This window comes from Bos indicus x Bos taurus, chromosome 24, assembly GCF_003369695.1.
Source record: "Bos indicus x Bos taurus breed Angus x Brahman F1 hybrid chromosome 24, Bos_hybrid_MaternalHap_v2.0, whole genome shotgun sequence".
Taxonomy (NCBI): domain Eukaryota; kingdom Metazoa; phylum Chordata; class Mammalia; order Artiodactyla; family Bovidae; genus Bos; species Bos indicus x Bos taurus.
In genome coordinates this window covers 56125323-56152672 of record NC_040099.1, presented here as the reverse complement: position 1 = coordinate 56152672, position 27350 = coordinate 56125323, and the positions used below count along the sequence as shown (strand labels likewise).

The 27350-nt window shown below is 44.1% G+C and overlaps 2 protein-coding genes and 1 long non-coding RNA gene across 11 annotated transcripts in view; 1 reads left to right on the top strand and 2 right to left on the bottom strand.

Annotated features, from left to right (window-relative positions):
• The window catches only part of WDR7 (WD repeat domain 7), a 354748-nt gene extending 351762 nt beyond the window's left edge, over window positions 1–2986 (bottom strand). For all 4 annotated transcript variants that reach the window (XM_027526250.1, XM_027526251.1, XM_027526252.1 and 1 more), the window contains exon 1: window positions 2750–2986. The gene's annotated coding sequence lies outside the window, so the exon portion shown is untranslated. The remainder of the gene's footprint in view (window positions 1–2749) is intronic.
• Window positions 2987–6862: 3876 nt separating this feature from the next.
• LOC113883043 lies at window positions 6863–26512 on the bottom strand. Of its 2 annotated transcripts, XR_003508533.1 has the most exons (6): window positions 24308–26512; window positions 17180–17394; window positions 12793–12923; window positions 12109–12236; window positions 8763–9016; window positions 6863–7237 (listed from the first exon to the last, which is right to left on the bottom strand). It is a non-coding gene; the product is annotated as an uncharacterized LOC113883043 (long non-coding RNA). The 2 variants fall into 2 exon arrangements; XR_003508534.1 differs by lacking the exon at window positions 12793–12923.
• TXNL1 (thioredoxin like 1) overlaps window positions 23522–27350 on the top strand; it is a 44164-nt gene continuing 40335 nt past the window's right edge. For 3 of the 5 annotated variants that reach the window (XM_027526421.1, XM_027526420.1, XM_027526423.1), the window contains exon 1: window positions 23522–23886. In XM_027526421.1, coding sequence (XP_027382222.1) covers window positions 23789–23886 — 98 coding nt within the window. In that variant the 5' untranslated portion in view covers window positions 23522–23788. The remainder of the gene's footprint in view (window positions 23887–27350) is intronic. The other 2 variants (XM_027526422.1, XR_003508532.1) reach the window with 2 other exon arrangements.

The following is a 27350-nucleotide window of genomic DNA, read 5'->3' as shown; positions in this document are numbered from 1 at the left end:
CACAGCCAAAAATAAATGAATAAATAATATTAAAAATAGTAGAGAGCAGGAAGAGAAAAAAAATTTAATGAGATCATGCACAATATCATCTCTATAAACTTAAAATGCGGGTGCTCAAAACAACATACATTGAAGAACACATACCAACAGAAGGATGCATATCATACATGCTGCAGTGGCTGCCCGGGGGCTGGTGGGCAAGGGAAGGGAGTGGAAACTGGAAATAAAAGACAAAGAATGGGGGGAAAAAAAACAGGAGATGTGTACAGCACCAGTGATGATTGCTGAATTGAAAAAGATTAACTCAACTCTCTGCATCTGAGATCCAAAACAAACCTTAGGACTGACCCGCACAGAGGACACCACTAAGGCGAAATGTCAGCCCAGCTCCCGGTGAGAAGGGCACAACACCCCGCTCACTACCTGCAGAGTCTGCCGCGCTCGCCTGCTGCACAGATAAACCAGCCACCCCACTGCCTCTGTTTCAAAACAGAGCTTCTATCTGTTAAAGGAAATCGCAAGATCACACTCAGTCCTTGAGCCAGGCCACGTTCCTACTTCTTGCCTCAGAATGTCTGGAGGTAGGGGCTACCTCAGAGGTTCAATAACTCACTGCTGCTGCTGCTGCTGCTGCTGCTAAGTCGCTTCAGTCGTGTCTGACTCTGTGCGACCCCACAGACGGCAGCCCACCAGGCTCCCCCGTCCCTGGGATTCTCCAGGCAAGAACACTGGAGTGGGTTGCCATTTCTTCCTCCAGTGCATGAAAGTGAAAAGTGAGAACCACCCTAATCAGTGATCTGAGACCTACAGAATTCAGTCTCAACTGAGCTGCCTGTAGGGTGAGTACCCAGGCTGGCCTCTAGGGCAGAGGCAGCTATGACAGCCACTAGAAGGGGTGGTCCTGTACCCACTTGACTGAAGGGAATGCGGGGAACGTTAGAGAGCTGTCGGGCAGTTAACATTCTAGTGCTGGAATATGAATCTTGGTCCCAGGATCTGTGCCTTTTCCCACTTTGCTATACTGTCTAAAATGGCTCTGAGCTAGAATCCAAGTATAAATAAAGGTTGGTATTCCCTTCTATTAAAAAAGAAAAGAAAAGGACGGGGTGGGGAGGGGGGCTTTCCTAGTAGTGCAGTGGTTAAGAATCCGCTTTGCAATGCAGAGGACACGGGTTCCATTCCTGGTTCGGGAAGATTCCACATGCCTCCGATCAACTAGGCCCGTGTGCCACAACTACTCGTCCCGCGAGGGGCAACTTCTGAAGCCCTCATGCCCTGGAGCCTGTGCTCCGCAGCAGGAGAAGCTACTGCGGTGAGAAGCCCGTGCGCTGCAACTAGAGAATAAGCCCCGGGCGCTGCAACCAGAGAAAGCTTGCACCGTAAGGGAGACCCAGCACAGCCAAAAATAAGTTACATAAATAAAATTAAAGAAAAAATGCATGTGTGGAATCTAACATAACACAAATGAACTTATCTTTGCAACAGACTCACAGACATAGAAAACAGGCTTGTGACTGCCAAGGGGGAAGGTGGGTGAAGGAGGCAAGGACTGGGAGCTTGAGATTAGCAAATGCAGACTACTATATATTTGTATTACTGAATCACTGTGCGTACACGTACACCAGGAACTAACACAACATTGTAAATCAACTATGTTTCAATAAAATACTTAAAAAAAAAAAAAGGAAAATTAACCAGGCATTTAATACGTGTTTATACTGTTCTGTTTGCCCAATTTGAAATAACTAAGATGTTACTTTAGATGAAATCAAGATAACCTTTGATTCTTCGTAATACTAAAGGCATTTCAACACTTTATTTTTCACTTTTAAGCGGTCCTCCACCTCCATACTGTCACAAATTGCTTATCAAGAAACGAGTGTGTATATTTCAAAACTCAATTTCTCTCATATAACAGGCGATCTTGACATCCTGACTGTAAAGCCCTAAATGATAAACATCTCAAAGAGTCACAGCTTGCCTTTTTTGGCTCATGTCAAATGCTACTGTGAAAGCAAACTGTAGCTCTCACTGAACCCTAAAATCAGATGCATCAACTCCAACGCTTCCTGTGATGCAGCTGCCATAATTTCAAATTCTAGGACCTGAGAAACTGACATAGCAAGTGAATCAAAGCACAAAACGGCAGCTTTTGAATCCAAGGCGGGGGGTATGGCTAACTCCAAGCACAGAGCTTCAGAACGCTGGGACCCACTAAGTAAGTGGGTGCTGGGGGCAGGTATCCGCTTAGATCGAGTCCTAGGGCAGGGAGACGAGAGCGGGCAGGTGTACTAAAAGATGTCTCAGCACCCTAGGCAAGGGCAAACCAAAGAGAATCGGGAAGGGCTGTGTGAATCCCCAAAGCAAGCACATTTCCCAAAAGCCCTGTCAAGAACCACCCACCCGTCAACGTCAAGCATCTCGCTCCGTTTAGATTGCCACTGGGAGTGGAGGAGCATCCCATCCCAAGAGGAGAGCCAGCGTCGGCAGGAGTGCTGTCACTCACTAGGCCGGGGGGGCCCCGAAGACCCCGGGCAGGACCCACGCTCCGGGCACTGGCGCCGAGCTGCGGGCCCGAACCTGCGGGCGCCGGCACGGATCAGAGCTTCCAGCGGCAGCGATCGGACGGCGGGCACCGCCGCCAGAGGGAGCGGGGCGGGGACCCTCCGAGCCCCTGGCCCCTGAACCCTACGGCGGGGGTGCAGCCGCGCTGAGACCTCCCCCCGGGAAAGCCCGAGAGCCCCCTCACCTGTCACAGCCTCATCGTGTGCCGGGCTATTTCCCGTCCCTCCGGCCAAGAGGACCAGGCGAGGACGTGTCCGGGCAGGACGCCGGGTGGGCAAACCCGGGCGCGGAAACTTCGGGCTGGAACCCCAGCCCAGCCTCCGCCTCGGTAACGCGGCTGCGAGGCGCCCGTTGCCGCCTCCACCGCCGCCGCTGCTGCAGCAAATCAGCTGACACCCGCCAACTGCCGTGACGTCCCCTGCAACTGTCGCAAAAAAATGAGGGGGCGGGAAAGGCTTGTCTCCACACACGCCCGGCCTGAGCCGGCACCCGAGAGGCAGGCTGAGTTACCATGGAGACCACCCGGAGGCCGCCATGTCAGCTGAGGGCATGGAGTGCGCGGCCGGCATTTTGGTTAAGGGAAAGCCTCTCTAGGCTCTCTTCTCGCCTCGGATTCCCGCTTTCCACCGCCCGCCTGGAAGGACCAAGATGGAAGGATGGAGGAAATGGCAGGTCTAGGTGTTTGCACCCTGTGACCGGGATGCTGCACGTTTACTCTTCTGCTCACCCCACCCCCAACCGAGACTAGGTCCAGACTCCTGGAAGGTGTTAGCTCTGGAACTTGGTTACTGTTTACCTCTGACCCCGATCTAGGCTGCTGGCCCCTTGACGCAGAGGGCCAAAGGAGGAACCTGGCTGCTTGATCTTTGCAGTATGGAGACCTGTGACATACTTAGACAGTATATCAGTTTTCATATTTAGAATTTTATACCTTTTAAGCTGGAAACTCTTTTTGCACGTTGAGTCACTGTCATCTGTTGTATTTTTGGCTACAGCTATTTGCTTCCTCCTTCCTAGAGTTTATATGTTCTTACCTCACATTGCCCACCCCATCCCCCAGTGAGGAGGGTGTGTCCTTTCTCCTGATGCAGAGGGATGTCAGTGGACATGTCCAGGCAGAGCTTGCAGAGCATGGCGCGGTGGGCTCATGCTCTTCCCTCTGCCTGGGAGTGTATTTCCCAGGGTGGGGCTGTTCCTTCAGCTGGATGCTAAACCACGTGGAGCAGAGCTGAAGCAGCTGGCCTGCAGCCATTGACTGTGACATGAATGAGAAATAAGTATTTGTTGTAGTATTAATAATAAAAAAGGGGGAAGTCTGACCTTGTGCAACAGATGACATTCCTGCCCAGGAGAGGGAAGGCACGGACACCCGTGTGGGCGGCAGACAGTGTGGGACCCAGTGCTGCTTTCGGAAGGCCGTGGATTCGGATCCTGGCTCCTCCACTGGGCACTGTCGGTGTCAAACTGGGGCGTCTTGCTTTTTCCTCTTTACTCTCCTCAACGTCCCCACATACAAAGTAGACATAACGGCCTCATGGATGTCTGGGAGGTTAAATGAGTTCAGTAGATGTTCATTACTACCGTGCTCCCTTATTTTCCTCCCAAATATTTGTTGAATGGATGGGTGGTCAAGGGGAAAAAACGGTGCCATGCTTGTGGCCAACAGTCAGTTGTGTTAAAAAGATACACAGTATATTCCCTGGCTTTGTTTTTCCTTTGTAATCTCACTAACGGGTTTATAAAGACAAGGAAGAATTCTGTTGCCGCCTCTAAAGCTGATGGGGAGATTGTTAAAATGAAGTTTCTGATTCAGCAGGTCTGGAGAGTCTCCCCTTCTAACAAGCTCCCAGGTAATGCCCATTCCTGCTGGTCTTTGGATCACACCTGGATTAGCAGAGCACTACTGGATGGACCCTGAAGTGGCCAGTGAGGGAATCAGAGCAGAGAAACAACTTCAGACTGGATCATTTCTGTGTGAATTCCCCCTCCAAAGAGCTAAGTGTTGGTTTGGTCAAAAGGCTTCCTGTCAACAATTTACTATTCCTGGACTCAGAGTGTAAAAGTTGTGAGAGAAGTTTCATCCAAGGAGCTTACTGAGGACCGAATGAAATGAGAGCCCAGGAAATAGCCTCTCAGCCGCTCTGAGGAAAGAGCCTCTAGGAGGTTGGTGAGGAGCTAGTATGTAAAAACTAAATTTGGGGGCATTCCCTGGCAGTCCAGTGATTAGGACTTGGCACCTTCACTGTTGGGGTCCAAGTTCAACCCCTCATCAGGGAACTAAGTTTCCAGAAGTCTAAGACCCCACAAGCCATGTAGCACAGCTAGTGGCAGAGGGGTTGTGGAAAAAGAAACTTGACTTGGAAATACACAGGCCAAACATACTTCTTGGTTGAAGATTACTGCTAATCACACACACACACACACACACACACCTCAAGTTAATGATATTACTGCTTTTCTCTGTGTGCTGGGCTGTGCTTCATCGCTCAGTTGTGTCTGACTCTTTGCATCCACATGGACTGTGGTCCGCCAGGCTCCTCTGTCCATGGGATTTTCCAGGCAAGAATGCTGGAGTGGGTTGCCATGCCCTTCTCCAGGGGATTTTCCAACCCAGGGATCGAACTCAGGTCTCTCGAATTGCAAGCAGATTCTTTACCGTCTGAGCCACCAGGAGAGCCCTTTCTCTGTGTGGGAAGAGGCAAAAATTATCTGGCACTGAAATTCTTCCTTGGCTATGCATATTTATTATTTAGGAACCAAAACACATAATGCCCCCTCCTACCTGAATTTTCTCCACCCTGAATTCCCATCAGCGCAGTGGGTTGCAACCTAACCCTTAGTATAACGAGAAGATGAGCAAGTCTCTTCTTTCTGTTTACATCTTCCCTCCTTTGGGTCATAAATTTGACCATTTGGGGAGGCATTTTACAATCAGTTTGTCCCACAGTGCTAAGAATGCTCATTCCTGGGTCAGGCAAGGATTTTGTTGAAAGGCCATTCAAATGCTGTATCTGGTTTTTTGTTGTTTAGTCGCTAAGCGACCCTATGGACTGCAGTCCACCCGGCCCCTCTGTCCATTGGATTTCCCAGGCAAGAATTAAGGAGTGGGTTTCTATTTCCTTCTCCAAGGGATCTTCCCGACCCCAAAATTGAACCCAGGTCTCCTGCATTGCAGGGGGATTCTTTACCACCGATCCATCTGGGAAGCCCTACATCTGAATTAGGTCCTGTTAATAACCAACAAAGGTCCGTCTAGTCAAGGCTATAGTTTTTCCAGTGGTCATGTATGGATGTCAGAGTTGAACTGTGAAGAAAGCTGAACACTGAAGAATTGATGCTTTTGAACTGTGGTATTGGAGAAGACTCTTGAGAGTCCCTTGGACTGCAAGGAGATCCAACCAGTCTATTCTGAAGGAGATCAGCCCTGGGATTTCTTTGGAAGGAATGATGCTAAAGCTGAAACTCCAGTACTTTGGCCACTTCATGCGAAGAGCTGACTCATTGGAAAAGACTCTGATGCTGGGAGGGATTGGGGGCAGGAGGAGAAGGGGACGACAGGGGATAAGATGGCTGGATGGCATCACTGACTCGATGGACGTGAGTCTGAGTGAACTCTGGGAGTTGGTGATGGACAGGGAGGCCTGGTGTGTTGTGATTCATGGGGTCACAAAGAGTCAGACACGACTGAATGACTGAACTGAACTGAATAATCTAAACTTCTCTGGATGGCGCCCACTCCAGTACTCCTGCCTGGAAAATCTCACGGACGGAGGGGCCTGGTGGGCTGCAGTCCATGGGGTCGCTAAGAGTTGGACACGACTGAGTGACTTCACATTCACTTTTCACCTTCACGCATTGGAAAAGGAAATGGCAACCACTCCAGTGTTCTTGCCTGGAGAAACCCAGGGATGGGGGAGCCTGGTGAACTGCCATCTATGGGGCGCATAGAGTCGGACACGACTGAAGCAACTTAGCAGCAGTAACAGCAGCAGCAGTCTATTATGATCCAGGAATTGCTTCTCTCCTGTTGCTTTTTCCTAAGTAATTGTGTATAGAGCTATATTTGTGATCAGTTGCCTCAAGACAATTATCCATCATTAGTTTTGTTATACATCAAGTAATGTAAAGAACAATAATCTTATAAAAGACAGGCATATTTAGCACTGATATGCTGTGCTAAGTCACTTCACTTGTGTCCAGCTCTTTGTGATGCTATGGACTGTAGCCCACCAGGCTCCTCCGTCCATGGGATTCTCCAGGCAACAATACTGGAGTGGGTTGCTATGCTTTCCTCCAGGGGATCTTCCCAACCCAGAGATCGAACCTGCATTTCTTACATCAGGGGGTGGATTCTTTACCACTAGCATCATCTAGGAAGCCCATAAGTAATGTAGCTAATAACATTAATAAAGTCACAGTATAGCATCAAGAGACATAAAACATAAACAGTCTGAAAACAACAGAGAAAAGTTCACAATGCTGATTAGTGTAACTAGTTGTAACCAGGATCACGATAAGCCAACAAGTCCAGAGGGGAGCCTGCTGTAGAAGGCAAATTCTGGAGAGACTCAGTAAAGGGGAAAAAAGTAAATGTCTCATCTTCATCTCCAAGGGATATTGTATCAACTTGCTGCTTGTTGTAGTTACTGTAAAAGGAAAGGTTTACTCTTCTCTGGAAAACAAACAGTAAAAGCCATTAATATTTAAGAGAAAAGGTCATAAAATTATAAATTTTATTTATCAGGTCATTCAGCCCCATGCAATTAATTCTTGTTGATTTAGATTGTTTTGTCAGTAGTTTTACAAAGCCATGAGGTTTTCCATTTGAGTTTTGGTATTTCTTACTCAGTTCAGTAGTATGATCTCAAAGTTACCAGAAACCAGGCTTCCTGGTGGCTGGCTCAGTGGTAAAGAATCCATCTGCCAACACAGGAGACATGGGTTTGATCCCAGATCTGGTCCATGCCGCGGAGCAATTAAGCCCATGCGCCACAATACTGAGCCTGTGCTCTGGTGCCTGGGAGCTGCAAGTACTGAAGCCCACATGCTCTAGAGCCTGTTCTTCACAAGAAGAGAAGCCCCCGCAACACGAAGCCCATGCACCCCAGTCAAGAGTAGCCCCCGCCTGCCGCAGCTAGAGAAAAGCCCACGCAGCAGTGAAGACTCAGCACAGCCAAAAAAAAAAAAAGAAAGAAAGTTATCAGATGCCTATATTGTCAAAAAGTCCTTTTTATGAATCTTTCTGAAGGTCTTCAGTTTTGTTAAAGCATAGAGCAAACTAATAACTGTCTATATAAACGACAAAAGACTGAAAATGGGATGGTTAAAGATCTAATTACAACTGACAAGGAAATTTGGTTATGTCTGTGACACACAGTATATTGAGACAAGAATTAGATTTATGATTGATAATATACTAGGATATATCCAAAGTTTAGTAATTTTATATTAGTAACATATACCCACACGATAAAACCTAAGAAGGTTTATCATCAGTGACAATGTTTCCCATGTAGTTTAAAATACTACATAAGCCTCATTAGTTTAGTATCTCTCTTTGAGATGTTTCAGAAGCCCTCTGAAGCATCCCAAAGTTTGCTAGAGATCAAAAGAAATTCATTTAGGGGACTTCCCTGGTGGTCCAGTGGCTGGAGGCCTGAGTTCAATCCCTGGTCGGGGAACTGGATTCCATATGCCACAACTAGGAGTTCTCATGCTGCAACTGAAGATCCCGAGTGCCGATTGAGAAAGTACATGCAACCTGAAAGTTGAGACTTCAGTCTTATTCCAGGGAAATTTTTACAACTAAAGTCCAGGAGACAGTATCTCAAGTAACCCTGAGAGAACTGCTCCGAGGAGGTGAGGAGAGGACCAGGTTACACAGAGGTTTTGCAACAAAGGGCAGGTAGTCTGAACATCAAAACATCGCTCTGCTGAGTCTGTGTGCTGCAGCCTCCGAGGCCCACACAGCCTAGAGCCCAGCTCTGCAGTAGGAAGCCCGTGCTCCACAGTGAAGAGAAGCCCCACTCACCACAACTAGGCAAAGCGTGCGCAGAGCAACAAAGACCCAGCGCGACCAAAAATAAACAAGTAAATGCTTTTTAAAAGATGGTTGTGAATTAAAGAAAACCAGATATCTCAAATCAAGCAATTTAGCACTTTTCTGTGTATGGAAAGATGCAAAAGTCTAGGCTTACTGAAATCATTTCTTTGATTGCACCTCGGGTCTCTGGCCAGGATCCTGCATCTTTCACCTTCTGGGCTTCCTTTCCTCAAGGCTCACCATAGGGAGTGGCTGTAGTTGATGGCTGCTAGATCACAGGTGTTCTTCTCCTTGCTGAGTCCTCTGAGGGCTCACCAGCTCACAGTGGAGGGCTGCAGTCACTGATGATGGTGACATCCTCGTCTACAGATGTGGCAGGAAATATTCCATTTCTCGTGCATCTGGGACCTGGCGCAGCCCAGTAAATAGATGGATGAAAGTGTATATTTTTTTTAAATTTCATTTAGAACTTGATTGGGGAAGCTTGTCAAAGATATCAAAAATGTTTTAAAACACTTGGTCAGGTAGAATCATAGGTCACTGTGAAACAATACTTACTCAGTTAACCAGAGTGACAATAGAAGATTTTAAAGGCAAAATACAGAAAGTTACGTGTGTGCGTGCATGCTCAGTCGTGTCTGACTCTTGCGACCCAGTGAACTGTAGCCTACCAGGCTCCTCTGTCCATGGGACTCCCCAGGCAAGAGTACTGGAGTGGGTTTCCATTTCCTTTTCCAGGTTATCGTCGCAACCCAGAGATCGAACCCATGTCTCCTGCATTGGCAGGTGGATTCTTTATCACTGGGCCACCAGAGAAGCCCTTACAGAAAGTTAACAGACCACTTAAAAGGAAAGAAAATTTTTCCTGTTATCAAAAAGCAGATCAATACGTCAAAAAAATTTCCTCGTAGCAAAGAAAGAAAATAAATTTCTAGTTTTGCACCACCTTATCTTTAATATTAAAATTTATTTTCGTAATTAAATTTATTCTCTTAGATAATCCTGACCCCACATAGAATTCCTTTTTAAAGATTCCTTTTTTTCTCACAAATCTTTTATATCCTTATTTGTCTGTCCCTTTCCTCCCCAGTTAGAAATAATCAGATTTAAGATAAAAATCACTTTCTTTTCCTTTAATGAAATGCATTTCCAATCTTTATATTTTTCCTTTCCTCTGAAGATGTTTTCTTTCTTTAATTAAATTGATTACATATAATAGAGTTCTTAAGCTTTAAAAACCTTCCTTTGTAGTGAAAATTAAGAAGTAAGCAATTATGAATTCTTTTCACATTAGCACTCTATAAATAGGCAAACTTACAAATACTATTTGTGATTTCTAAAAATGTTGTATAGAAAATTTATCCATGCATCCCCATAATAGTCCTGAATGTCTTTAGTTTCTCTGTAAAAGGAAGCCTACGTTCAGTAATTAATGTTTCAGTATCTTTTTTACTTGACAATCATCTATATATTTAATAAATTTCTATCATTTAACTTAACTTAGCAAAACTTTAAAGTTTCAAGTTGCTCAGTTACCATTTGTAAGCAGACATACAGTTGACTGAAGAAAAAAGGCAATCTAAAAGTTTCAGTTAAATTTTATTTGGGGACCTTATTGAAGACTATAACCCAGGGGAAAACCTCTCCAATAACTGAAAAACTGCTCCAAAGAAGTAAGGGAGGAGCCAGGATATATAAGAGTTTTTTGCTTGGCAGGGAAAAAGAACAGTAGTCAAACATCCCAAAATGCCTGCTAATCACACAAACAGGCACCAGGAGTTCATGGTTCTAGTGCTTGTCTATCTATAGGAAGACGCGGGAAGCTGGGCTCACTGAAATCATTCCCTAGATACGCATCTTAACTACTGAGGGCCAGTATCCAAAGCAAATACTGCTTCTTGTCTTCCTCTATCCTGAATTCCCCTCAAGGTGCACCATTTGGGGTGGTGGATATGAGGGGGCTATAGGGGCTGATGACTTGACCCTTGTTTACTGCAATGGCAGGCGACATAATTTACTTATTAGAATGGCAGACAACATTCCCTGTGCCCACCACCATAAAACAGAAAGAGTTCCCCTAACAGCTCTTACCTTATTTATATTTATTTACTTGTTCCCAACAATTATGTTTAGATTATGCATGAAATCCTTCATAAGACATTAGACCAAGTTAGCCATCATCCCAAGCTATTCTTCTTGCTAATAAATTTCATAACAGAGATAATATTTGATAACTTTTTAGTAAACCTAGGTTCAATAAAAGACATGTCTGTATTAAACCAATAAACTTTAATACTGTATATTAATTTAATATTGAATATCTCCCAGATCATGTAAACTTGAAATTCATTTGGGTTAGTTATTGTAACATTTATAAATATTTAATTTATGAGGACTTACTTTTAAGTGAATTAAATAGAGCTCTTTAACAAATTGATTTGATAATACCATCTGGAGGTAGAGACATATATCTATAATGTACACACAGACAGATAAACAGATACAACCGGAGATCTCACAGCTTCATTTTAAAACTCAGTCAAGAAACATGTATTACAATATAAAACTTACTAGTTTATAAAAAAAAGTGGAATAAGTTAAGTTTATCCACTCAAATGGCTACGGATTTTTACTACTTGCAGAAAAGAGTTTTGAAATTTGTATTCACAAGAGTCAGACAAGATAGTGACTGAACAATTCATCTTTGACAGAATCTGAAGGAGGCTGTGAATCAGACTGTGGGTGAGGGAGCCTTTCTAGCAGTTTGAATTTAAAAAGGTCTCTTCTCTCTCCGTTTTAAAAATACATTCTTTTTTAAATTTTTTAAATTTATTCTTGGCTGTGCTGGGTCTTCGTTGCTACACCAGCTTTTCTCTAGTGTGGCAAGCGGGGGCTACTCACTGCAGCAGCTCCTCTTGTCTCCGAGCATGGACTCCAGGCCCCACGGTTTTGGTGCTCGGGCTTAGTTGCTCCACGGCATGTGGAATCTTCCTGGATCAGGGATTGAACCCATGTCCCCTGCACTGGCAAGCAGGTTCTCAACCACTGAACCACTAGGGAAGTCCCAGACAAGCAAGTTTCTTTAATAGATGAGTGTCACAAGGGCCCGCTGTGCTATGGGAGGACTTGCCTCTACCACTCCCACAAGTTTCTCGGTTGCCTGAGAGAGCCGTAAACCGGCCAGGAGGAATTCTGCCCCTATCTTCAGAACTGAAAGCTCACCTATGGCATGTTAACTTTTATTCCAACAAACTCTATGAAAGCAACCCATTCAAGGAAAAGAACAGGACCGTCTCCTACCTAATCACCCAGTCCAAACCTCGCCAGTGTCTTTCAACTGAGCAGTCTTCCCAGCATCTTCCAACTTAGAATTCAAGGTACTTCCTTCCTGAATTACCTTAAGTCCAGGGAAACTCTACTAGTGTGGAGTCTATACACCACATAATAAAAATCAGGATCAATCATCTAAGACAGAAGTTTCCAGACTAGGAGAAACTTACCATATCATCTGGGCTCATTTAGGAGATGGACAGGGACAAGGGGCCTGGCTGGTAGCAAGTGTTTGGATCCGTGCAGAGTTTAGGCAAAGGAGAGCAGTCAGCTGTGGGACACTCCATGGTCACCAAAACTGTTGACCGGAAGGAAAACAATGTAGAAGTTGTGAGTTGAGTTTTATTCACGGACCTTACTGGGAACTATAGTCCAAGAAACAGCATGTAAGTAACTCTGAGGGCACTGCTGCAAAGAAGTAGGGATGCAGGGAAGGAGCCTATGTGAATTTTTTGGCTCGGAAATACTTGCAGTTAAACATATACCTTGGTAAAAACATTACTGCTAATGACAAACACAAACAGAGAATTTCAAATAATTATTTTAGTGCTTTTCTATGCAAGAATCTGGCATCACTGAATTCCTTTCTTAAATATGCACTTAACTGCTTTGGGGCCATATATTCAAAGCAAGAAGACTTCATCCTATTCTTCATCCTGAATTCCCCTCAGTGCACACTGTGGGCAGCTGCAGTGAGTTGCAACTTAACCCTTTTTAGAACTGAGTAATGAGGGAGACTCTTTGTTCTTTTTCTTTACAGCTGCTGTGGCAAACTTCTCCCTCTCCTCCTCCCATCTTAGACACTCTCTTCCCACAGACACGTTACAGATCCATCAGCGTCCTACATGGCATACCCCGTTTCCTTCACTGGGCCATTCAGCATCCTTTAGGTCTCAGGTGTTGTTTCTGAGATGCTGTTTCTGTTGATTTGTAGAGACCAGCTCTGCTTCGACCATAATGAGAAAAACTAAATCATAATGATGACCTAGAAAGTCAATAGAACACTTGAAAATCAATAATTCTGAAATTGTCTTATACTGCAAACTGGACTTCTATGATTTTTTTCTACTTTGACTAATGGCCTGGCAATCACATTGGAGAAGAGGGAAGAGCAGAAAAATGATGTTAAACAGAAGAAATTAATTCCTTGGCTAGCTGGGTTAAATACACTTACTCTCTGTTGTGACGATGAATACATTTAAGCCGTTAAGTCCATAATCCCCTTTACACTCTGTAAGGACTTTTTGGAAATAAAGGAAGGACAGAGTGTTACCAAAGGATAATGTTAGGTTGTGTGAAAGCTTCTTTGCTTTGTAAAGAAAATCTGTAAGTTATATTTCCTAGACAAAGTTGACCCTTTTATTCAACAAACATTAATTGTACACTTACTGTGTTTCAAGTAATATTAATATTACTTGAAATATTAATAGAAAGGTTAATTGGAACATTAATGAGAAACTTTCCAACTTTTAACATTCTGGCCCCTCTCCAACCAGTTTACAAAATTTATTGCCAATATCTGTATATGTGTGTAATCTCCTAAACCACAGGACTAAAATAAATTTTCAGATATTGAGTTCAGAAAAATTCACTTTTATGCACACACATATATATATTACACATATAATCTTTCTGTAAATTAAGATTTTTATCTTCAGCATTCTAATACTTTCAATATTATATAACTATATGTGCTGACCTCAGTCTTGTCTAACTCTGTGATCCCACGGACTGTAACCTGCCAGGGTCCTTCATCCATGGAATTTTCCAGGCAAGAATAATGGAGTGGGTTTCCATCTCCTCCTGTAGGGGATATTCCCAACCCAGGGATCAAACCCAAGTCTCTTGCTTTGGCAGGCAAATTCTTTACCACGGAGCCAACTGGGAAACCCCCAATATTATACCCTAACCCTAACCATTTTCCACAGGACTGGAAAAGGTCAGTTTTCATTCCAATCCCAAAGAAAGGCAATGCCAAAGAATGCTCAAACTACTGCACAATTGCACTCATCTCACACGCTAGTAAAGTAATGCTCAAAATTCTCCAAGCCAGGCTTCAAAAATATGCTAACCATGAACTTCCAGATGTTCAAGCTGGTTTTAGAAAAGGCAGAGGAACCAAAGATCAAATTGCCGACATCCACTGGATCATCGAAAAAGCAAGACAGTTCCAGAAAAACATCTATTTCTGATTTTTTGGCTATGCCAAAGCCTTTGTGTGGCACAACAAACTGTGGAAAATTCTGAAAGAGATGGGAATACCAGACCACCTGACCTGCCTCTTGAGAAACCTATACGCAGGTCAGGAAGCAACAGTTAGAACTGGACATGGAACAGACTGGTTCCAAATAGGAAAAGGAGTACATCAAGGCTGTATATTGTCACCCTGCTTATTTAACTTTTATGCAGAGTACATCCTGAGAAACGCTGGGCTGGAAGAAACACAAGCTGGAATCAAGATTGCCAGGAGAAATATCAATAACCTCAGATATGCAGATGACACCACCCTTATGGCAGAAAGTGAAGAGGAACTAAAAGCCTCTTGATGAAGGTGAAAGAGGAGAGTGAAAAAGTTGGCTTAAAGCTCAACATTCAGAAAACTAAGATCATGGCATCTGGGCCCATCACTTCATGGCAAATAGATGGGGAAACAGTGGAAACAGTGTCAGACTTTATTTCTGGGTGCTCCAAAACCACTGCCAATGGTGATTGCAGCCATGAAATTAAAAGACGCTTACTCCTTGAAAGAAAAGCTACGACCAACCTAGATAGCATATTGAAAAGCAGAGACATTACTTTGCCAACAAAGGTCCATCTAGTCAAGGCTATGGTTTTTCCTGTGGTCATGTATGGATATGAGAGTTGGACTGTGAAGAAAGCTGAGCGCCGAAGAATTGATGCTTTTGAACTGTGTTGAGAGTCCTTTGGACTGCAAGGAGATCCAACCAGTCCATCCTAAAAGAGATCAGTCCTGAGTGTTCATTGGAAGAACTGATATTGAAGCTGAAACTCCAATTCTTTGGCCATCTGATGTGAAAAGCTGACTCACTTGAAAAGAGCCTGATGCTGGGAAACATTGAAGGCGGGAGGAGAAGGGGACAACAGAGGATGAGATATTTGGATGGCATCATCAACTCAATGGACATGAGTTTCGGTAAACTCTGGGAGTTGATGATGGACAGGGAGGCCTGCTGTGCTGCAGTCCATGGGGTTGCAAAGAATCGGACACAACTGAGCGACTGAACGGAACTGAATCCTAACCATAACTCTTGAGGAATTATATAAAAATCTTGCTGTTGCTGCTAAATTGCTTCAGTTGTGTCTGACTGTGTGTGACCCCTTAGATGGCAGCCCACCAGGCTCTCCCATCCCTGGGTTTCTCCAGGCAAGAACACTGGAGTGGGTTGCCACTTACTTCTTCAATGCATGAAAGTGAAAGTGAAGTTGCTCAGTCGTGTCCAACTCTTCATGACCCCATGGACTGCAGCCTACCAGGCTCCTCCCTCCATGGGATTTTCCAGGCAAGGGTACTGGAGTGGGTTGCCATTGCTTTCTCCATAAAAATCTTGAAAGACTTAAATAATAAAATTTTTTGCTGCAATATATGGTTATTGAACCTTAACTGAAAAGCAAAGTGAGGAAGCAGGAATTTGGCAGATTTAATTTCTACAGAAGGCAGTCTCTGCTTCCCACCAAGACTCACAAAATACAGAATTCCCTAAAAAGTGTTTAGATGATGGGCAACTAAATTGAATGACACATGTCCATCAAGATATATGGCTACAATATAGTGGAATGTGAGAAATACACACCACAAGGAGTAGTGGAGAAAGAGATGAATTACTTCTGGGTTGCGGTTATGCTGGATAATCACATTTGATTTTATGGAGATCTACAAAAATGGGCAGGATTTAGACTAAGAAAAACTTGGAAAGGAAAACAACTTTGTTGCTGGTACTGAAATGTAAGACATGACTATATATATAATAAACAAGAAGCTTAATTCAGAGGACATAGAGTAGACATACATAACGAGAAACTATGATATAAGGACTCAGTTATTTCTGGCCCACGAGGGACTCCTTCAACAGGCAGTCTTTGTTGAAAGACTCTCTCTTTGTTGAAAGCACTCTCTCTTAGCTTGATGTAGTCTTTATGAGACTGGGCCTAGACCCAGTAATAGGAAAATAACTTGGGGAAAAGTCAAGTAAATTCAGATATCAGGAAGCCTTGACTGTCCTGAGAAGCTTTATGGACTTTATTCTATTGTTTTTTCACCACACTGCAGAGCTTGTGGGATTTTAGTTCCTTGACCAGGGATCAAACCCAGACCTCCTGCAATAGAAGACTGGAGTCTTAACCACTGGACCACCAAGGAATTCCCTGGACTTTATTCTAAAGGCAACAAAAAGCCACTGAATTTTTAAATATTTTTATGTATTTAACTGCACTGGATCTTTGCTGTGGCACAGGAGACGCTTAATCTTCCTTGCAGTATGCAAGATCTTTTAGCTGTGGCACGTGGGATCTAGTTCCCTGACCAAGGATTGAACCCATGCCCTCTGCATTGGAAGTACAGAGTCTTACCTGATGGACCACCAGAGAAGTCCATCATGGAAAATTTTTGACCAATACACTATGACATTTGTTTTTCTTTTTGTATTAAAAATTACTGTAGATTTAGTGGCTTAAAATGACATGCATTTATTGCCTCACAGTTTCCATGGGAATGGTGTTTAAGCACAGATGAACTGGGTCCTCTGCTCATGATCTCACAGGACTGCTACTAAGGTGTCAGACAGACTGCATTCTCATCTGAAGGCTTGACTAGGAAGGAATCTGATTCCAAGCCCACTCAGGCTCATCCATTTCCCTGTGGCTAGGGCTTCCCAGGTGGCACAGTGGTAAAGAATCCATCTGCCAATGCAGGAGACTCAGGAGATGTGGATTTGAGCCCTGGTTCAGGAAGATCTCCTGGAGGAGGAAATGGAAACCCACTCCAGTATTCTTGCCTGGAGAACTCCATGAACAGAGGAGCCTGGCGGGTTGTAGTCCATGGGATTGCAAAGTCAGACACAACTGAGCGATTGCGCTCAGCACTCACATGGCTAAGAATCCCGTTCCTCAGGTCCTACAGACAGTTCCCTGCTGCCTAGACTGTCTCCCAGCATGGCAGCCTACCTCTTCAAAGTCAGTAAAGAGCATCTCCCTACTGAGCACAAGAAAGATGGGGTCACGTACCTGTAGGTACAGATGATGCAGACAGTAACCTGTCATAACCTGTCTGTATCGGGGAGGCACAGTCCATCGCCTTTGCCGTATTCTATTCGTTTAGAAGCAAGTCAAAGGTCTCATCTGCACGCAGAGAGAGGATTATGCAGGGCATGAGTCACTGGGCAGTCACTGTGGGGTGCTTCAGCCACAAATATTAACGTAGCAGCAATACATCATGTGAACTGGATGGGAAAGAAAGACAATGAAATGAGGAAGTTGTCATTGTTGATGTTTTAACCAAAAATACACAGTTGTGACTGGAATTATATACATGGAACCCACAGGGTAAGGGTCAGGAACTTCAACATGCTACATTTTATTGCTTATAGGTATCAAAACAAAAAACTCAAGTATCATTCTGTCTTTAGAATTTAGTAGCTATTCCCCTACAGCACACCAAAATTCCCTGGACTTCCTAAGTTCCAGGTTCTCCAAAAAGCAACAAGATCTGTTCCTCCAAACTAATGATTTTCGGAAGAGAGAGAGAGAGATGGTCAAGCGCTGCCCAGGGGTCTAGCGTTGTCCTCATTCCAACTATCATTTTCAAACTGTTTCATGCGTGCTGTTCTTTCCTTCCTCATCTAGTTGTAAATCTGTGGTTTGGTGTTCCCCACAGTGCCTAGCACTTTGCTAATTCTGTCCTTTCCTTAATGGACCCACTGCCCTAAAAGTCACATCACGTTTGAGTCTTCACGTGGGCACTTAGAGAACTCACTCATCATCCTGTCGCAGCTTAGTGGGTTAAGTGTTCTTTGCATGGTTTTGTGTAATTGTAAAACCCTTTAAGAGTTTCCCTTTGTACTTTCTCACATGACATGAAAATCAACTGGGGAGACTTCTCTTTTTTTTTCCATCTCATGACTTCCACTGAATCTAGCCACTTCTTTCCAATAACTGGATGTCTTTTTCCAGAAACATCTCTATGTGCTCCCGACCCATGCCTTCTGAACTGGAAGGAGGGAAGGTGATGAGATTTGGGGGTGCTCAGGCTCCTCTCAACTGAGGATTTCAGGGCCCCTCATTGAGATCATCATGGGGAAACTAGGATCTGAGGGGGAAAGCAGTGGATGCCACGTGGAGCTCTGTCACCAGCTGCAGCAACAGGGGCTGAGGTTCGCCCTGCCAGCCTCCCACTTGTTTCCTGTCAGGATTAGGGGCCCATCAGAGCCCAGGAAGGGTTGCTCCTCAAACCTGTGTGATTAAGAGGATCTGTGTGCTACAAATAGTGTCAGATTCCCTTTCGAGAAAAACCCACTTCCCAGCCCCATGGAGAATGGTCTGCTCACTGCTTGTGCTATTAGCTTCGCCAGGGTCTCCTCAGCTTTCCACCCGAGCTCACCTATCTATCCCTGGGGCAGCTCCTGGTGAATGCTTGAGCAAGCTGAAGTTAGTCAAGAGCACACTCTTCTTGGGGAGTCCCCTGATCAATGACTAGCAAGAAGGGGTACCCACTAGTCCCACTGCACCATCTTCCTTTCCCTCTTCCTCCTCCTTCTGCTTCTACAACTTTTCTCTTCACTTGAATATTTTCTGATAAAAAAAGTTGGAAAAAAGAATTAAAGACTAAATAAAGTTTTGTGCTGTTTTATTTTCTTGGCTGCACCACAAGACATGTGGGATCTTAGTTCCCTGACCAGAGAGATCAAACCATCTTGTTGGAAGCACAAAATTGTAACCACTGAAATCCCTAAATAAAGTTGCAGTAGGAGATAAAAAACAGACACATCGAGCAATGCAATGTATATATCTGATTTTGATACTAATTCAAATAAGTTATAAACTAGGAGAAAAATGGGAAATTTTAACACTGAGTGGATATTTGATGACAGTAAGGAAGAATTGTTAACGCTTTAGGTGTGACAATGGTGTTTTGGTTATAAGTTTTAAAGGAAGCCTTGTCTTCTAGATGTGCAGGCTGAAATATTTGCAGGTAAAATCATACGATGCCTAGCATTGATCCTCCTACTTCTTTCTGATTCTAATATTCTGAATTTTGGTGAGAAATGTTTTTTTAACCTTAAATAACCACTTCCTTATTGTATGAAAGCCACTAACATATGTTTTGTTTTTATTGAATGTCTTCAGCGCTTGGTTCTCAGGTGTACTCACAGTATGTAGGTACTGCTACTCAAGAATGGACTGAGGAGGATGCATATGTTTGGGTGTGTGTGTGTGTGTGTTTGAGGACATGCCAGAGAAAAGGCTTTGAATACAGTGAAAACCTTAATTTCTTCTCTATTTGTATATTCTAGCAGGACAATATCTACTACACTACCACAGGAATTATAACTCTCTTTATAAGTAACTAAGTGAAAACATAGTTATGTGTACTTCTGTTTAATTTTTCAGTTCCAACGACTTACCAACACCAGCATACTCTTTCTAAACATTAAAATGTGGATTTTTTATTTCAGAGGCTGAGTTGATGGAAATATTTGTCTAAATATCTGGCTTTCTTAATAGCAACTCTAGATAGCTTAATGACTTCTGAACCTCATATATAAGTTTCAGAAGAAAAAACTACTTTGTGTTTCTGGGAAACACCCAAAACTGACTCAGAATTGTCAGCAAGTTTCTCCAGTGTGTTCACGGAGGAGCAGATTTACAACAGTGACAGATCACTGAACGACATCCTGGGAAACTCTCTCCTCCAAGACAACGCCTAATTTCCAACACTAAAGAATTCAGTGGGACAAGTTGTCTACCTGGTCAATAGAAGGATTTGCTGTCTAAGGGGAGATCACACCCCTTAGACTGAAAAGATATTGCACCACCTAGGGACAACTATGGGAAATGTTTTCAGTTTTCAAATTCAATGGCTTCTAACCAGAAAGGGTTTAGAAATTATGAAGCAGGATTTCCTTTCTAGTTAATCATTATACTATATAAATTACACAATTTGTCCTCAAAAATTTAAAAATAAGGCAAAGTTTCTCACCTGAAATTATTTTTTTTAAAAGTTACCCAGTCAATAAGCTTTGTTTTTTTAAGTTCTCTACTGGTACAAGCTAACGATGAACTATTAAGCAAGAGTATGTAGAATATTGAGGTAGGTGTAATTTTTATAAGTTAATGAGGATTTTATATAGTTTATCTGATTCATCAATAATTTTGTATCCCTGGATTTCTGCTAATAAAAATTTAGTTATTTAAAGAGGTATATCTCAGAGGAATTTATGGGAATTTTTTTTTTGTAGAATAAAAGTTCTTCCTCATTAAATTCTTACCCCTGCTTTTCGAAAACTGGCTTTACAAAAGGATTAAACTTAAAGGTAAATGAAGATCAGAGATGGTACAGTTATTGCATAATGCCTGCCCAACAAACATTCAAATGTGTATTAAACTGCAAAACTGTACCTATCTTTTATACCAGAATGCTTTGAAATGATTAGAATCAAATTGAAGATCACCTCAAAAATGGTGGATGGTGGATCAAAGAACTATACATAAGAGCTAAAATGATAAAATTCTTAATGAGAATATAAGGAATCTTTATCATGCAGGATTTGCAAAGATTTCTTGTATATGCCACCAAAAGCACAGATAACGAAAGAAATAATAGGCAAATTAAAGTTTATCAAAATTAAAGACTGTTGTCATCAAAGAACACTATCAAGAAAGTGAAAAGACAACATATAAGATGTGAGAAAACATTTGCAAATCATATATATGACAGGGATTAGTAGCCGCAATATATACATATATCCTACAATCCCCCCAAAAATCAATTCAAAAATGAGCAAAGTAACTACATAGATAGTTCTCCCCCAAAGAAAACAAATGACTACAAAGCCCAGGCAAAGATGCTCAACGCCTTGTCTTTAGGGAAACTCACATCAAAACTACAATGAGACCCCACTTCACAGTCATTAGGATGGCCGTCCACTGCCCCTCCCCCAAAAAGGAAAAGAAAAGTGCCGGCAAGGAAGTGGGAAAACCGGAACTCTTAAGCATTGCCCGTGGGAATGTAACATGGTGCCGCTTGGCAGTGCCTTAAAAAGTTTAACCTAGAACTGCCACGCTGAGTGCTCAGGTGCTCAGTCAGGTCCAACTCTCTGTGATCCCACGGACAGTAGCCCACCAGGCTGCTCTGTTCATGGAATTTCTCAGGCAAGAATACTGGAGTGGGTTGCTATGTCCTACGTCAGGGCATCTTCCCGATCTATGGATAGAACCCGAATCTCTTGCGTCTCCTGAATTGGCAGGCAGGTTCTTTACCACCTTGCCACCTGGGAAGCCCAAGAATTACCATATGATCTAACAATTCTACTACCCAAGAGCAGTATCATAGAAAAGGAAAGCAGTGGATTTAGGGACTTGTAGTGCTTACTCAAATGATCAGTGAAGGGAAATCCCAGATGACAGCCATGTAGTAGGTAATATAAGGCAATCAATCTAGACTAAACATGAGGATAAAAGGCTCCAGGAAGGAGATAACCAAAACAAAAAAAACAAAAAAAACTGAGAGACAAAATACAATGGGCTCTGGGACACCATAGTTTTGAACTGCTAGGGCCCACTTATATGCAGAGTTCTTTCACTAAATCTGTACTATGATTGTCTGAATCCACAGACTCAGAACTGTGCATATGAAGGGCTGACTGTAAGTTTTACTCAGATTTTCCATTGCAGGGAGGGTTGGCGCCCCTTACCCTGACAGTGCTCAAGGTTTAATTATAGAATGTTCAGTATGCTGCAAAGTTTAAAACACCACCACAATAAAGATAAATGGTGTGAGGATATAACGCAATTAGAAATTATCAGGGAGGGAATTCCCTGATGGTCCAGTGGGTAGGACTAGGTGCTTTCACTGCCAGGACCTGTCTTTAATCCCTGGTTGGGGAACTAAGATCCCACAAGCCATGTGGCATGGCCAAAAAAAGAAAAAGAAATACCAGGGAAAACAAAATGTGTAATAGAAAGTCCCAAATATCACATCATCAGCGCACACACACACACAGAGATACTAAAAGGTAACATCAAACAAAACATAACTGTCGGCTGGATCAGCTGTCTGCAGAGGGCTGACTCTGGTCACAGGCACTGCCAAATGCAGTTCTGAGGTGGGGACTCCCAGAAACCTTAGCCTCTAATAGTGGCATCTCCCATCACCATGTAAGGAAGGGATAGGGGTAGTTTGAGAGGGGAAAGTCACTTAGTCGTGTCCGTCGTGTCCGACTCTTAGTGACCCCATGGACTATATAGTTCATGGAATTCTCTGGGCCAGAATACTGGAGTGGGTTCACATTTCCTTCTCCAGGGGATCTTCCCAACCTAGGGATCGAACCTGGGTCTGCCACATTGCAGGCAGATTCTTTACCATCTGAGCCACCAGGGAAGCCCATCCTAAAGGAGTGAGTGAAAGTCGCTCAGTCGTCTCCGACTCTGCGATCCCGTGGACTGTAGCCTACCAGGCTCGCCTCTGTCCAGGAAGTCAACCCTAAATATTTATTGAAAGGGTTGATGCTGAGGCTGAAGTTCCAACACTCCGGTCACCTGATGCCAAGAGCTGACTCACTGGTCAAGACTCTAATGCTGGGAAAGACTGAGGGCAAAAGAAGCGGGTGGCAGAGGACGACATGGTTAGACAGCATCACTGACTCGGTGGACATGAATTTGCGCAAACTCTGAGACCGCAGAGGACAAGCCTGGTGGGCTACCAAGTCCATGGGGTCGCGAAGACTCAGAAAAGGACTTAGCACCCGAACAACTGAGGCACAAGGTCCATGTTCTCAGGCACAAGTGAAAGGCGCATCATATCTCCTGGAGGACTACCCAGAGTAAGCCCGAGTGTACCGAAAATTCGTTAACACATGTTCCTAAAGTCCATGCTGGAGACGGTGAGGGACAGGGAGGCCTGGGCGCGCTGCAGACCATGGGGTCGCCACAGTCTTTTATCTAATGCGGCGGTTTGTCCCCAGTGTGAGACAGAACTACACTCTTAGTATTTCCGGAGGGAACCTAAGACCTAAGGCAGCAGCCAAGAACCTCGGCGGGGCGGGGGGTGAAGGTTATTTTCTCACTTTCTCACCCCTCGGTAAAAAACCCAGGAAACTCTTCAGTGGAGGAAAAAAAAAACCAAAAAAAAAACAAAAAAAACCCCCCAGGTCTCGGCATCGCGAAGAAAGACGTGAACTTGAGGCTCAACGTGCGCCTGCGCAAGCGACCACTCGTCGTCCGCGCCTGCGCCACTCCAGCCAATGAAGGAGCCCTCAGTCGAGGGTGGGTCCACAAGTCGCGCCTTAGGATTGGGCAGCGGGAGCCCAAACGGAAGGAGCGGAAATAACGCCAGCGTGCGCAAGCGCAGGCGGCCCTGCCGCGCGGTGGCTGCCGGGTGCCGCGGGCCGGCCTGTCCCTCGCCTCTCCCCTCCCCCTCGGCCCCGCCCCCTCGGCCGCTCCGCTCCCTGGCGTGACTCGGCACTGAGAGAGCGCCGCGGGAGAAGACGCCCCGGCCGCCGCCTCCTCAGTCCAGGCTTGGGCCTTCCCGCGCCTCCCGCCGCTTCCTCCCCCGGGGCCGCTCCTCCGTCAGGTTTGAAGCCGGCGGCGTCGCGGCCGCCCTGCCCAGGCTCCCCGAGAATGGTGGGCGTGAAGCCGGTCGGGAGTGACCCGGATTTCCAGCCGGAGCTGAGCGGCGCGGGCTCCAGACTCGCCGTGGTCAAGTTCACCATGCGGGGGTAAGGCAGGCCCCGAGCCCGTGGCTGGGGGTGGGGGGCGCCGCGGTCGTCCGCTCCCTCACCTCCCGGCCCCTCCCGCCTTGCCGTCTCCTTCCGCCCCCGGAAGTGTCCGGCCCTGGCCGCGGCCTCAGGGCCCAGGCCGCTGCCGGGTGAGGCCTCAGCCCCTCGGACTGAAGTCCCTGCTCGTGGCCCCGGGGGGCGGCTCCGGCGGGCTCGCAGGCCTGGGCGGCCGCGTCTCCCGGCCCGCGGTCCCCGCCCGCTCCTTTGGACGAGCTCTGCGCTCGCGGGCGGCCCGGCTCTTTTCTTTCTCTGCGGGCGTCTTCCCGCAGCGGACCCTGGCTTTCGTCCGTCCCCTTCTTTCCTGGGGTCCAGCTGTCACTTGTATCTTAGGAACCCCCCCTCCGCCCCAGATTTAACTTACCAAATGGTTTGTCTTCGCCACCTGCAGGTCTGGAAAACGTGAAGGAAGATTTCAGCTATGCAACTAATCCGCCTTGTGCTTAGACCTGAGGCTCAGCTAATGCATTTTAAATTAAGATGTTGGGTCAGGATACTTTTTTTATTTTTGTTAAGGGTTTTGTTAGTCCTTTGGTTAGTAATCTTAGGCCGCCTTGTGTAAGAAGTTGCGTCTGATCAGGGCAATTATAGTAGATATATATATATATTTATATATATACAGTTCAGGTAGACAGGTGTCCACACATCTGGCTTTGACCGAATAGACTCCATTTTTGACTTGGTGATTTAAGAGGAGAGAGAACTTGAAAGGTGTTATCTGGCTTTCGTAAATCTCGACGTAATTCATAGGTTGCAGAGCCGGTGGATCTTCCACGTTGGGTGTGTGGTATGTTTCTGTGTGAGAGTGCCGCGTTGGAAGTGGATATTCAGAACCAAGGTTTCAGCGAGTTTGTGCCTTTACTGACCTCCCCGTGCATATGTCCGTGCCCACCCAAATAGAAGGATTAGAAGTTCTGCTTGACACCTTGACCATCCTGGTGGTTGTTTACACTATAACTTGGAGAAATCTCCTACAAGTATCACTGTTTCACATAACACATTTTATTGTCCAAGATCTCCTGAAGGAGGAAATGACACCCGCTCCAGTGTCCTTGCCGGGGAAATCCCATGGACAGAGGAGCCTGGCAGGCAGGCTACCCATGGAGTAGCAAAAGAGTCGGGCACGAATTAGCGGCTAAACAACAACAAATTACATAAACGTAAGGCGGGTGTTTTGACTCTCAGAGCAAAAAGTGCTTCAAACCTGTTGAACATGATTCAATAAATGTTGACTATCTAAACGGTAGCATTAGGATTAGATTCATTTTAGGGAATGGAGGGAAGCAGATAGAGATGAAAACAAGAGTTATTTTGGGACTAATCTCTTATGGAATCGGAAAGGGGCAGTGCATTAGATTTTAAAGCGTGTCTTCCCGGTTTTGTTGGTTTTATAGTGACAGTATTCTTAATATGAGGAAATACCTAGACATTTGTTAAGTCCTAGGCCAAAATTGGGGAAAGGAAGAGGTGATTTTAACAAAAGATCTCATTTTTAGTTCAGTTTTCTAATTCTAGTCATTGGGAGGTTTTATACTTTGGAGCCTTTATGATAAACTCTCTTTTTCTCTTACCATAGCAGGAGGAGACATGACAGAATTATACATAATTTATTTGACGTGAGAAAAGTTACTGTCATCCCAACTTTAGGCCAAGAACATAGTTTTCTAAAGCACCTATTTCTTAATTTCCTTTCCATTTCTATTTTAAGCCATATTCCTTATTCTCAGTTTCCATGCTTTATCCATCCTATTAATTTTACTATGCAGATTGTTGCTCTTCTGTTTAAGAATTTCTGTGTCTCTCCAATATTATTTTTCATTTGTTTTTTTAATTGTTATATGTAACATAAATTTGCCACTTTAGCCTTTTTAAAATGTACAATTCAGTGGCATTAAGCACACCCACAGTGTTGTACCACCATTACCCCTATCTCCTAGAAATTTTTTCATCATCTCAGAAATTCCCATACCTTCTCTTCAGTGCCCCTAGCCCCTGGTAACCTCTCTTCTATTTTCTGTCTCTATCAATTTGCGTATTCTTGAAACTTATTTAACTAGAAATTTATATATGTCTTTTTGTTTACGGCTTATTTTAGCATGCTCTCAAGGTTCACCGGTGTTATAGCATGTGTCCTATTTTCCTTCCTTTTTCTGTTGTATGTATATACCACGTACTGTTTATTCATCTTTTGATGAATGGTTGATGGACATTTGGATGGTTCCGTCTTTTGGCTATTGTAAATAACACTGCTGTGAACATTAGTGTGCAGGGATCTCTGTTAATCCCTGCTCTCAGTTCTTTTGGGTTATACCTATGAGCAGAATTGCTGGATTATAATGTAATTCTGTGTATGACTTTTTGAGAAACCACCAAAGTATTTTCCACAGTGGCTGCACAGGTTTGCATTTCCACCAGCCCCGCAGGAGAGTTCCAATTTCTCTATGTGTCAACATTTAAAAATATTTTAATAGCCATCTTAGATGGGTGTGAAGTGGTTTCTGGTGGTTTTGATTAGCATTTCCTTGATAACTGATCATGTTGAGCATCTTTTCACAAACTTACTGTCCGTTTGTCTTCTTTGGAGAAATGTCTGTTGGAGTCCTTTGCCCATTTTGAACTGGGTTATTTGTTTTTTGTTGTTGTTGTTGTGGATTTGTGGGAGTTCTTTATATATTGGAGATCTTAACCCTTTTTCGGATGTATCATTTGCAGATATTTTCTCCCATTGGTTGCCTTTTCAGTTTCTTGACAGTGTCCTTTGACGCACAAGCAGAGTTGGAAAATTGTGCTGAAGTTGTGCTTTTGGTGTCATATCCCAGAAGTCATTGCCAAATCCAGTATCATGGACATTCCTCCCTGTGTTTTCATCAAATAATTTTCTAGTTTTAGCTCTTAAGTTTTAGGTGTGTGATCTATTTGTAATTAACTTTTGTATATGGTTTAACTTATACTCTTACTGGGTCCAGCTTCATTCTTTTCCGTGTGGCTCTCCAGCTTTGCCAACACCATTTATTGGAAAAACTGTCTTTAACCCAATGAATGGCACCCTTCTCTAGTATTTTTTTAAGCAATTAAAATAATCATCACATCTTAATACATTTAAGTTAGTCTGTGTAAGGGACTTACTTAAGCACTTGTTGACTCCTGCAGTCCTCAAAATAATCTTTGGTATTATCTCCATTTTATAAACTAAAAGAAAGTTGAGTCACAAAGAGATCTATTTAAGATACCTTGTTTAAGGTCCCCTTGTTGAATGCACTGTTTGGATTATAAAGTGCTATCCTGTTCTTTCCAGCCTAAGCAGAGGGTGATGCAAATTCACCTCTTTATTGCATGGAGCCTGATATTTTTCAGTAAATGCTGCCTTGAATAAGCTCTGCCTGCAAAACTTTCAATGGAGGACAGTT